This window comes from Somniosus microcephalus, chromosome 9, assembly GCF_052327205.1.
Source record: "Somniosus microcephalus isolate GS21.2 chromosome 9, FLI_Smic_1.0, whole genome shotgun sequence".
In the NCBI taxonomy this organism is placed as follows: Eukaryota; Metazoa; Chordata; class Chondrichthyes; order Squaliformes; family Somniosidae; genus Somniosus; species Somniosus microcephalus.
Genome location: NC_140995.1, coordinates 177,564,281 through 177,577,580, shown reverse-complemented (window position 1 = coordinate 177,577,580; position 13,300 = coordinate 177,564,281). Strand labels below are relative to the sequence as shown.

The 13,300-nt window shown below is 41.4% G+C and overlaps 1 protein-coding gene across 26 annotated transcripts in view; it reads right to left on the bottom strand.

Annotated features, from left to right (window-relative positions):
- Positions 1-13,300, bottom strand: part of eya4 (EYA transcriptional coactivator and phosphatase 4) — a 496,999-nt gene that overhangs the window by 118,011 nt on the left and 365,688 nt on the right. For 17 of the 26 annotated variants that reach the window (XR_015079577.1, XR_015079576.1, XM_085997581.1 and 14 more), the window contains one exon: positions 6,364-6,456. The exons of 6 other annotated variants lie outside the window; for them this stretch is intronic. Coding sequence is in view for 18 of the 20 variants with exons in the window: in XM_085997581.1 (XP_085853707.1) it covers positions 6,364-6,456 (93 nt within the window). In the remaining 2 variants the exon portion in view is untranslated. The remainder of the gene's footprint in view (positions 1-6,363; positions 6,457-13,300) is intronic. 3 more of the 26 variants (XM_085997585.1, XM_085997586.1, XM_085997597.1) reach the window with 1 other exon arrangement.

The window sequence follows — 13,300 nt, the reverse complement described above, 5'->3', positions numbered from 1 at the left end:
TGTAAAAAGAAATGCCCTCGTACATGTATACTATATTTCACAAAGTGCACCCAAATTCCCCCGGTTGTATATAGTAACCTAGAATTTATCCATTAGTAATTAATTACTAGCTTGTGTAGTCCATAGCTACTTATAAAATCACTACAGGTGCATTGAAACAGTTATAAATAACTGGATGTTTGTTATCTCACAGTCGCCCTCATATCTCACTGGTATAATTTAAGATTCAAAATTTGCTAAGTTTGCCATCCACAGTACTGTACTAATATGAAACCCTTTCATATACATAAATGATATGAAAGTTCTTTATTTCTATATTCTACAATGTACAGCAGTATACGCGTTTATTATATAGGTCTACATTAGCAGTGATCTGTATAATGGCTCTGTTTTGTTTACAGTGAAAATCATGTTGAAGTAATGGGCTTGATTTTAACTCGCCCTGCCTGGTGGAAACCGAGCCGGGGGGGGGGGGGGGGGGGGGGAGGGGGGGGGCGGGCGGGGGGCGGGGAGGCAATTTAAATGGAGTGGGGGACTTGCCCACTCCTTTCACAACCTGATTCGGCCGACTGCGATTTTAATTTGCAGAACATAGGAACAGGAGTAGGCCATTCAGCCCCTCGACCCTGCTCTGCCATTCAATGAGATCATGGCTGATGAGAAGGCAAGGACACATGCCTGAAGCTGGTGGGGTCGTCTTTGAATATGCAGATCAGGCTCGAGGTCATCATGAGGCCTGAACGGGGGAGCAGTGGTGGCTTCCCCGCCAGGCAAGACCTGACGAGAAAAGGCCAGGAGATATAAAAACATTTTTTAGTTTCCCTGTGGGCCAAGGAGCAGGAATGCTCCTCCGGGCTCTACAAGGAAACCGTGGGCCTCCCCTACCCTAGGCTTCCTCCCTTCTTCCCAAATGGGATTCCATTCCTGGAGCACTCACCTTGTGCTGGGGACTGTACCCCTGGAGACGGCCTCCTGCCACCAGATTTTAACAGCTGGCCAGAAGTTTCCCACTGGCTTCTCTGCCGCTTTGGTTGGGAAATCGGCAAGCGGCATGCTAATGAGGAATTATTGCGTGAACTGATACAGAAAGATACAGTAGCCTAGTAGTTATGCAACTCAGAGGTCATAAGTTCAAATCCTACCATGACAAGTTATGAAACTGGATTCAGTAACTTTGTGTTGGCATCAGAAAAATTACCATATTGGATTGTTGTAAACACCCAACTGGTTGACTAACGTCCTTCTGGGAAGAGAAACTGCTACCTTGTCTGGCCTACATATGACACCAGTCCCATACTATGTGGCTGACTCTAAATACCCTTAGGGCAACTAGGGCTGGGCAATTAATACTGCTTTTTCAGTGTTGCACACATCCCAAGGAGAAATTAAAAATATTCAGGATAGAGCACGGAGTGTAGGAATGGACTAGGGAATGGTTGAGCCCTGGGTTGAGGATGAAAGAATGCTATCTCTGATGCTGAAATTCGTGTAAATGCAGTTCTACTGCACGCAATTCCACAGAGGCAAATGGTCTATAATTCACGACTAATTGACGTTAACCTGGCATCCTCAATGAGAGAAGCCACAAGAATGAGCGTCATGGGTAATGGAAATTCCATGGTGATGTTGTAAGAAGTGCTTTTCTGAGGATGGTGTTAAAGTGCAACATTGGGAGCAGCCTACAGGCAGCAATATAATGTGTATGTGCAATTCTAATGAAATAAGCACCTGGAATTTCTGTGTGGGTTCTCTGGTGGGAGAGCAATGGACCCCCCCCCCCGCCACCAACCACTCTATTTTTACCCATTTACGCTGTTTTTAGAGGGTTCTACCGATCCCCTGCTTACATTATGATGGGAGACCAGGAGAATCCTGTGTTAAATTCAGAACACTCGATTTATTAATTTTTCCTTTTTAAAAAAAGCCAGCATTTTCTTAATAAGTCAAAGCTTTGTTGAATATTTTACAGTTAAATTGCTGACTAAATACAATGGGGGAGAAATTCAACACACAAGAGCCCGTTTATCAGGCACAAAATTGGTGTCAGACCTCTGAATTTGTGTCTTGATCTGGTGCACCTGAATTATGGTGGAATCGCGGCGGATGCCAAATTGAGTTAGGTGACTTTTTGTTGTTCAGGGTGTCTGCCTGAAACAGGCGTTAGCCACCTTAAAAATGCAAATTCGACTCCGGTTGCAGGATCCCGAATGCGAAATTCAGGTACAAATTGGCAGAGATTGTGTCACATGTGCTCCATATAGTTGCACCAAGCACTGGGCAGCCTGACCGGCCATCCTTAAAGGCGGCCGCTCTGAATTAAAGGCACAGGAAACTTAAAAAAAAAAAAAATTCTGGACAGCTCCTCCTGGGTCCACCAAAAAAAACTCCGGAGTTTGAGGTCCCTCTCAGGATCACCGGTCCCTAGACCTGACCTGACCTGCCATCAGAGCCGGCTTATTTACAGCCCTCTGTCCAACAAGTTGCAGTGGAGCATCCGTTTGACACCCGCAGCTCGCTGGCAGCATTTAAATTCGGGACCTCAGGCTGGCGCGGACGGGAGGTTTGACTCTGCTAAATTTGCGCCTGTTTTGGGCGTAAGTCAAATTTCTCAGCCAGTATATCAGTCTACTCTAAAGCTACCCTGTGCAGGAAGGCAAAAACAAAGAACTGCTCAGCTCTCTTCTTCTTCTTAGGCAGTCTCTCGGAACCGAGGATGACTTGCTTCCACACTAAAAATGAGTTCTCAGGTGACTGATGAGCCCAATGCGGGACCTACAGTCTCTGTCACAGGTGGGGCAGACGGTGGTTGAAGGGGCGGGTGGGTGGGGTGCTTGGGAGCAGTACGGCGTTCCGGTCTGTCGCTGTTGGGGTTGTCCATGAGGGTCCTGACTTTCCAGGTCTCAAACTTCATTTTAAAGGTTGGAAGATGCCTGTGCGTGAATTCTTTTAACGTGGGGTGGCCGTTGCACACCAGCTACCACACGGGCTTGACAGAGCAAGGTCTTGGTCCAATGGCAAGGGGATCCAAGACGATTGGAGACCAGGCTCTGCTACAACGGCCTAGCACACACTACCCACTGAACCACAGCAAGGAGTGCTACCCACTGAACCACTGCTGACAGTCAATCATAATAGAAGTATGTTCAGCTGCAGCACATCAATCAGAACACTTGACAGATTATTGTGTTTATGAGCACATTCCTGGCATTTTACTGTGTGACAAACAGTCATTCTGTTCATCAACTGGAACAAAAATTCTCACAAAGACAAAGTTGCGCCACTAATTTAAACCTCTTCACTCACATTGCTTGAGAACGTTAGTGAAATAGGATTACTTTCATATCTGAGATATTATGAAATGTCTACAGGCGCTGCAGCGCTAAGATGCAGTAACTGACTTTGGCCCAGAAATTCGTGTTGGGGGCTTCCCGCGGGTGCAAGCCCCCGACCTACACTTACCTAGCGCGCCGGCAGTTGAAGCCTGGGCCTGCGTGCATTTCCTGTCTGTGGCCCGGTTCAGCTCCCGGCGCGCTGTGCTTGCGTGATCCAGCGGCGTACTTAGTGCGATGCGTTGGCTGGGATCACGTGAGCACTGGGCAACCAATCGGAGGGTGCAAAAGTTCATTCATGAGTTTGACACTAAGAACTGTCAAACTCATGAAAACTCCGGGCGCCCAAAACAGTACTTAAACTTGAAATAAAATTTTTAAAAACATCACACTATGTAAATGAACTATAAATAACTTTAAATAACTATTTTAAACAATAATTTAAATTTTTGAAAAAAATAATTTAATAAAAAATCGGGGCTAAAAATACACTTACCTTACTGTAAAGTCTTTAAAAATAATAAACCTGTGGAAAAAAAATTCTAATTTTAATTAATAGACCACTTACCTTTTAAAATTAAGTCCTTACGTCTGCTTTTTTAAAGTGTAAAAAGTGGAGGCCTTCACGCACGGGCAAGCCTGGAAAAAAAAAGGAAGTTCAACGCGCACGCGCAGACTCCTGCGCGCACGCGTTCGACCTCTGAACCCCTTGGTTCAGAGGATCGGAAATGCCGGTTTCCCGCGCATGCGCTGTGCATGCAGAAAACCGGCAATTCCAGCGGTCCCACGCGTGAGTACACGGTGCTTACTCACGCGTTGGGACACTAATTTCTGGGCCACTATTTCTACCATCTCAACATGAGTGTAACCCAACTATGCTTATGACGTCCATTAACCCCTGACTGAGTGTACAAGGTCCCCTGACAAAACTAATATAATGTGTTACATTTCCCCACAATTTTCTTCTCTTTTATCCCTTCCTCTCCTAGACACTGATGCATGGGTGTTGGTTGCCCTCTGGTATATCGTCTAAGTGGTCATAGCAAGCCTAGACAGTGAGATTCCGCGGAGGGCAACACAGAGGAGCCCAATCTTGCCTTCACCCAATATCCAAATGTGTACTTTCCATCAGGGGGCGGGGATAGTGATCAAGAACACAAACCCTGGGCTGGATTTTCCCGGGTCCCACCAGGTTTCCCTGCATGCTGAGGAGCCCTGGGATCCCCGACCGCCTGCAGTAAAACCTGCAAAGCAGGTTAAAGTAGAGGCTTCGGGCCTCATTAGAATATTTAAATTGGCAACCCGTCTCCTGTCAGTGGGTTGGCAGCCCTCCCCCCGTCCCGCCTAAGTGAAAGGTGAAAGTGGGTGGGTTGGGGTTGGGTTTTACATTTTTACAACTTTCACTGCCCCCCCCCCCACGCCTCCAACCCACCCGTTCTTACCTGTGAAAATTCCGGCCCCTGATTTTCCGCTCCATCGCACAGGAGCATTGAGACCGGCTGTAGCATCTTTACATAAGATGGATTGTCCCACCTGAGATCTGGCATAGATTCAGCAACTGAATCTGGGACCTTCTAGTGAGTACGGCTTAATGCTACACTTGGCAGTGTTTTATCCACTATACCCATTAGGCCGATGAGCAAGTTGCGTTAACACGTCTTTCATGAACAACCTAGATATGGATTCTATCTTAATGGCCAGAATTCCATTAAGAAAATCAATGCCCAAGCTGAACCAAACACGTCTCTGCTAGGCATCTTCACTCATAAGAAAAGAAAGTAAGAAAATAGAAAATATCATTCAGCTCATTAAACCTGCTTCTTTCAAAGACCGTGCACCTTACCAGGAATTCTATCCCAATGATATAATCTCCTTAAGGAGAGTTCTGCATAAATATACTCAGATTCCTGAAGATAATCAAGCAAAAATCCTGATTACCTATCCGTTGATATATTTTTAGCATTTCACCCTCAACTGCCATCCTTCACAGAAAACAACCACTTGGCCTGGCTTCAGCAGCCACAGTAACAATACCATGCCACTGACTATTTGATTATTTCAGTCCATATCTATCCCTAAACTTCAGAGATTCCAACACCAAATTGAACCATCACAGGTACAAAACGGAATCATGTAACACTGTGCCACAAAAGGTTCTTCTACTCTTCAATGATCTTCATGAACTCCAGAATTAAGTTGTAACTTCATTGCTCATGAGTTACAAAAATGTAAAATTTCTTAACAGATGACTCAACCAACTACATTATATGCACACATTGTAAATTTATGCTTGTAGTATACTAATTATCTTTTAAGAGACTAATTGAAGAGATTTAGTAGCCTTTTTTTTGTTTCTGTGCTGTAGATTCTATGTAATATGTACGTAATATGTGCTTTCATCTATTGATTTGGCTTGGCCACTCCAGTCTTCTCTAACATTTCTCCATAAGCTCTGCTGTGCTATTGCATAGGAAATATGGAGCTGCCTTCATGGTATCTTTAGCGTAGCAAAAGAGGATGACTGTATGAAATTACTATCTTTGCCTGAACAAATTGCCTATTATGACATTCTCAGTTTACGAATAAATCTTGTAACAGGCTGGCATTAGGTCACTTGCTTAATTTAATAGTTATTTGGTGAAAGAATTTCTTATATAATATTTATAAAGGGTGCTCAAATTTCTGAAAATGTTGGATTATTGTTCTGTATTGTTTTTATCTTTGTAATCTGTATGTTCTGATGTACTCACCTTGAAACAAAGCATGAACAACGGCATCATCATTCATGCTCTTGCTCTCCTTTTCAAAAGGAAAAACACACAGCTATTTAACCACAAATATGTTCCTTAGATATTAATACACTAGTGGTTATCTGGCCAGAGAAAGTACATTTCACTCTCTAATATCATTAACACTGGTACAATGCAGCGCTACATGTTAATCTAGCAGTCGGAGTTCCAGTTTTGTCACCAGGCAATGAGTTCGGGACAATTATGCCTGCTCTGTGAGTTGAACTATGTGGCCAGTGCCTTACCTGACCCAGTGTAACTGTCAAGTGATCCATCTCCTGTTGTTGTGGCAGTGTCACTGCTGCTCATTGGCTCTGTTTTGACTGCAAGAAGAGACACTACATAGAAGAATAAGTATAAAAAATGATGTAACCCCTAGTTTTTCAATCTGATTTATACAATGTGTGTGGGCAGTCCCAGCTTTGATTTACAGCCATACGATTTATGGTTAGCATGTACCAATGCTGGAACATGGAGCCCTGAGGTCAGCAGGAAAAAAAAATGCTGCAGTCACATTAACTTGTCTTAGAGAGGAGCACTACCTCAAACAGGTGCCGATGACCCTTTGTTTTTTGGTAATTAAACAGCGACCTGATATTTAGAAAAATACTTTGTACTATGTATTGTACATGGAAATGCTCTGTACTCGGATTCAAAATGATTCCCTGATAATACTGCAGTGATTATATCAGAGAGGAGGTTAATACCTTTGGGAGAGTATCAGGGGCTTGAGACGCTAAAACTCTCTTGACAATGGTAAGAAAGAGGTGTTGTAATTTTTAACTTAAAAATAAAATGTGAACAATACAGGCCATACAAAATAAAATATACCAGGGAGCAATCTCAAGACTGCAATCTAATCTCGGATCTTAGATGACGTTGATAAACCACTTAAGCTCCGCTCTTGCAATATGGGATATCATATGAACCCTTCGATCACACTGTAACCTTGTAACTCACTCCCAGGTATCTATTATTGTATGTGTATAAATAGAATACACAACAGATAGCGATAGTTCCACTAAAAATAAATTACTTGTAACATTGGGCGAGCGAGGTCACTCAGTGGTTTACTTTTTGTAAATCGCTGCCCATCACGTATCTGTTCTTCAAAGCTTTACTACTTTGAACATTCTGTGCGGTTTGCGGATTGTAGAAAACTGCCAGCTACTGTATTGTGATGACAACATTGTTCAGTTGAACAAATTAAATATGTATGGCATTAGAGACAACTGTAAACTGAACTAAAAAGTATTATTTCTCTATGCATAGCAAAGTTGACACACACTTAGAACTTGTAAATCAAACACTGTTAACTACATATGCCAAGAAAACACAACAAGGCAAGTATAATAAGTTAAAAGAGGAAAGAGTTGTGCAACACTCACATGCAATTTGTAACATTTAGCAAGGAGATAGGAACAAAACAACTGAGTGGTGTGTTGTTACATATTTAAGCTATGTTCCTATTCTTCATTAAATGCATTTAAAAACATATTCTCAAGAGAGTCAAAACTAAAGTACTGGGAACCTGGTTAAAAACTCAAGATCAGGAATATTGATGAACCAACTATTTTTTGGGCAGTTACTCACTGTGTTGGGGACTGTAGCTGTGAACCCATATCCTACCATTCTGCATTGTTGCTGCAACATGCTGTGCTTCCTACCCACTGAGAAAAGGCCATTCAATTCTCTAGTGAACCAAACTGGACAAAGAGCAGGTGTTCAAAAACTAACCCAAAACATTAAAATTAGGGTCATATTTTTATACAAACGATATCAATAAAATACACAATCACATAGAATCAAATCTAGTTTATTCCAGAAGGGAGGCAGTTCTGATAAATCATGAGCAATAAGTCACTCACAAATAAACTGGATATTCTACTGCCGCCCATCGTGTGTGTACTGATGCGTTATTGCTGGTGGTGAAAATATTATTTACTTTGTAAAATCACAATAGTTACATCACTGCTCAATTTAAGAACAGAATACTGGCTTGTTGAGTATTCAAAATTATTAAATTGCCTATCATGTAATCAGCTCAGGCTCAAATTATTAAGATTTTTACACCTGTTGTTCTGTACCTAAGTTTTAATCTTGTAAAATTCCTTTCTATTTCTTCATATTGAAGTGACTTGAAATCTGAAATGGACAGGAACTAAATTGGAATGTGTGATGGCTAAACTCATTAAAATTACAATTAAAAAAAATGAATCTTTGATCTTGTTCTCCAAAGATTTGAGGGAAGCAATAGTTTAGTAGCTAACTTTACATTAAATTCACTTGTCTGTGTCTGATAAAACCATTTTCCACTGTTAACCCATGAGTGGTCATGGCTATATGTCTGTAAGGGTGGATTATGTTAATTGGGGTAGCTTGTTAGCAATTGGCACTCATTTCCAACCTGCCTGTTAAAAACTGATGAAGTTAGCAATAATAATAAATAAGCTCTCGTTAGGAGAGCTCAAATAAAACTTTTATTTTTAAACAAAACAGGAACTCCAGTTGTGTGAAATGATTGTAATGTAGGGGAGGAAGCAGAGATGGAATTTTTAAACCCGATTTTGACCTAACCCACCAATGAGAACGGGACAGGTTTGGGTTGATTGCCCAGTTTACACCCGGCCTGATGTTGCGCTCCAATGTTCTTGTTAGGCGTGTTAGGTTGAAATCAGGACTTAATTCTGCATTTCATGTGTAAAATTGCCTTGGCACCATTCATGACAAATTCAAATCAAACCCTTAGGGGTAGATTTTCATCTTCACCACGTGAGGTAATCTGAGTGGGCCAATCACCTGCCATAGGAATCAATGGAATGAAAATCGTATGGGTTCTATAAAAGGAAGCGATTCGCTCAGTCAGAGTACAGCTCAAAAGTCTAATCGCATGATGTTGATGAATTATACATATCACTAAAAGTAGCGACACAGATTAAGAAGGTCATGAAAAAAGCAAACCAAGCGCTAGGGTTTAATTCTAGAGGGATAGAATTGAAAAGTAGGGAAGTTATGCTAAACCTGTATTGAACCTTGGTTAGACCACACTTGGAGTACCGTGTACAATTCTGGTCGCCATATTATAAAAAGGATATAGAGGCACTGGAGAGGGTGCAAAAAAGATTTACAAGGATGATACCAGAAATGAGAGGTTATTCCTATCAAGAAAGGATGAACAGGCTGAGTCTCTTTTCTCTTGAAAAGAGAAGACTGAGGGGTGACCTAATAGAAGTCCTTAAAATTATGAAAAGTTTTGGTAGAGGAGAGTGTTTCCACTTGTGGGGAAGAGCATAACTAGAGGCCATCAATATAAGATCGTCACCAAGAAATCAAATAGGGAATTCAGAAGAAACTTCTTTACCCAGAGAGTGGTGAGAATGTGGAATTCGCTACCACAGGGAGTGGTTGAAGTGAATAGTATAGATGCATTTAAGGGGCGGTTAGATAAGCATATGAGGGAGAAGGGAATAGAAGGTTATGCTGATAGAGTTAGATGAGGAAAGATGGGAGGAGGCTCGAGTGGAGCTCCGACATGGACTGGTTGGGCCGAATGGCCTGTTTCTGTGCTGTATATATTATGAAAAATTGGGAAATAAACATAGGTGTTCATAGTTTCACATGAAACTAAAGGGCCGATTTTACCTCGGAGTGGGAATCGGGGGTGCAGGGGCTGAACAGGCTGTAAAGCATCTGCCCCCTGCCCCCCCCCACCCCGGAGCGTGAAGCTTGGGAGATTTCAACTCCCAGGCCTCATTTACATGGCCCAACTCTGACTCCTGCTTGATACCGGCGGGAATGATGTCACTGGATGAGGGTGGGGGGAGTGCTTAAATCAACTCTTAAACAAAAGTTGTCTGACTGTAAATTAAACATGTAATAATGAATGGAATAAAATGTTACATCACCATTCTTTGGTTCAAATTGAGCTTGGGAATCGCAAAATGGGCACCAATTATTGTTGCCGTGTCATGATATCAAATTAAGTTCCATGTATTTTAGCTACTTGTCATCTCAAACTGGATCAAAATGGTTTCTAAATGTGTTGCTGTATCATCGCCCTGAAAGCCAAACTCAAAACTTTATATTTAGCTTTTAAAATTAAATAAATATACATGTCCGATACTTATATTGCCACTCACTAAAACCATTTTATGTACCTACAGCATAAATTCTATGATAGTTAAGTATATGATAGTTAAGTATAAAATAAAACATTCTTTTAAGCTGGTGTGGAGTATCTATGTAACTCACTTTTACCTTTAGGGTTGAAATCATGTTGTGCAACATTAGTACTGAATGTTTGTACTAAATTCCCGTGACAACTATTTTAATGAAGGCGTTAACTCATTTAAAATAAATATATTGATACCTTTGTTAAAATAGGATTAGGAGTCCTATTTTAAGGAATTTGATATCAATACATTAATAATTTGTGAGCTGTTCTTCATCATTGGCTTAAAGGAGGGTTCAACATTCCCTTTTATTCTTCATATTAAACGTTTATTTACAAACAAAACTATCTGATTGGGTTCTGCAAAGGCGCTGCTATGTTTGCAACATTGCATTTTATCACCAGTAAGGCAAAATCATTGCTTCCCCTTCATTCAGTGTATTCTAAGTACGAATCAGCAGCGACACTATGACAACATAAGGTCTGTTTTATATTTATAGCTTTCCAGAGAATGTTGTCCTCTAACCCAATTATTGTTTTTGGTCAAAAGTAAAGATCATAATAAATGCACAAAAATTTCTTAGAGTCATAGAGTGATACAGCACAGAAAGAGGCCCTTCGGCCCATCGTGTCTGCGTCAGCCATCAAGCCCTGTCTATTCTAATCCCATTTTCCAGCACTTGGTCCGTAGCCTTGTATGCTATGACATTTCAAGTGCTCATCTAAATGCTTCTTGAATGTTGTGAGGGTTCCTGCCTCTACCACCCTTTCAGGCAGTGAGTTCCAGATTCCAACCACCTTCTGGATAAAAAAGTTTTCCCTCAAATCCCCTCTAAACCTCCTGCCCCTTACCTTGAAATTATGCCCCCTGGTTATTGACCCCTCTACTAAGGGGAAAAGTTCCTATCTACCCTATCTATGCCCCTCATAATTTCATGAAATTGTAAATGTGTACTGAATCGTTTACTTAACTTAGGCTTCACTTAAGGGATAGGGGACAGCAATGTCTCAAAATACAGTACTCACCTTTTAAGATTGAACTGGCCAACTCAATACTGCAGTATGTTGCATGTTTGGGTTGGACCCCTCTCGCATAGTATAATAATGTTTGCATTTGACAAAATGTGGTTTGAATGTTCAGGATTTAACTGAATGGCTTCAAGTGTGACAAGATGGTTTTAATCCAACCCTGAACATTTTCATGACAGTGAATGATTTCTGACAACAGGGATTTCAAACGTTAATGATCTGAAATACATTTTCTGTACAGTATGGATGACACATATCATTTTGAAGAAGAAACAGTCTCAAAACATTTTAACAATGGCTTTTTGTGTGTATTTTTAAATCTACTTATATTATTCAGTGGAAAGGATCAAATTTCATTAACATTATTACTGCATGGTTTGTGGACTTGCTTTGTCCCATGATTCCTTTTAATTCATGGATTTCTTTTGGTTTCCAACAGGCAAGAATTAAAAAGGACTGTACTCTACTACATTTTCTTTTTGCTTTCTTCCTTCTACTTTGCTTGCTTTTTTCCTTGTAGATTTTATATCTGGATTGCTAACGGGCATATTATTAAGACTGTAATCATGTTATTAGACTACAGAAAACTCTAGTCCCTTTTTCGTATCGAAGTTGAAGTATTTGGCAGCTAGATAAATTAGCTATTACATCTAATCTGGAATCAATTTATTGGTACATAAATTCCCACACCACCTTTAACCCCATGCAGATTGTGCCATTGCACAGAAAACCATCAAAATTCTTCAATTGTGCACCGTTTTTCCGCACCGTTTAGAAAACACAGACAGATCAATGCATCGAGTGAAGTGCTAATTAAAAATTCAGCTATGCATGTAGAAGTTTAGGTATACTGCATTTACAGTGACACATTGATTTGTGGACCTAAGTTGGACTTTTTTCTAAATTTATTTTGACTATTCAGTCCATGTGTTTCCAATCCTCTGAGGAAAAATATAATTGTAAATACTTCTATTTTTCTTTTTTGAGGGTGGCGTTGGGTTATTGGATTACTCAGAGATAACAGGGCTTTATCCTGGAACTTTGGAGGAAGAAATTGGTTTAGGCCCATTTTCGGGTGTGGAATGCGTGACGATCATGTGGGTGCAGGGAACATGCTAAATTGGTCACCCTACCTTATTTGCTTAGAGGTGCATGGCTGCACCTAGGCTCTCCCATGATTCCCTCCATATGCTTGTGGAGGGAGTCACCGTACGTAGGGAGGTTCTCTTTCCTTCCAATGGTTGCACATTGCACAGGAGGACACAAGCAGGGATGTCATAAGGAGGACCAGGCTGCAGTGGTGCAAACCTGTCGACGATCTCAGTAGATCACGAAATGTTACTGCAAAGCCACACTTAACCTCATCCTGCTGTGCCACTCATCACATCCCCATAACTCTGCCTTCCCTACCCTACTCCTGCACATCCTTACTCACACCAACTTACCTTGCACCTCCACCCATCCCTCTCTATCTACATTATCACTTCCCCATCTCACTAGCCGCCCCTCACACTCACCCTCATCCTAGTCCAATCATACCAACTAACAACACACAAGGGTAGGCACTTGTGTGTTTTAGCCAATGTTCATGTAAAGTTTCTGTTAATGTGCTGTCAAACATTGAAACCTTTCTTTTCAACACTTTGCGTTCTTGGACAGATTTGTGTGAACCTTTGGAAGTGGCTTAGTGAGTTGCAGTGAATGGTGAGGCATAACGGTACTGCCCGCAATGATGCCCTGTGCAGTATCAGTTGATTGTGGAGAAGGTTGGTGTTGTTGTTGGTGCTGCTGGTGTGTCTGGTGCTGCTGGTGTTGGGGCTGATCATGGTAGGATTCTGAGGACCAAGGTGAGATAGTTTCAAAGACACCAATGCTGATATAATAGATGGCAGATGAACTTAAGATGACAGAAGTGATCTGTCAATGATGAGAGAGGTTATTCCAATGAGGTGACACGGGATAGAGAGTTTACTCCAAACACT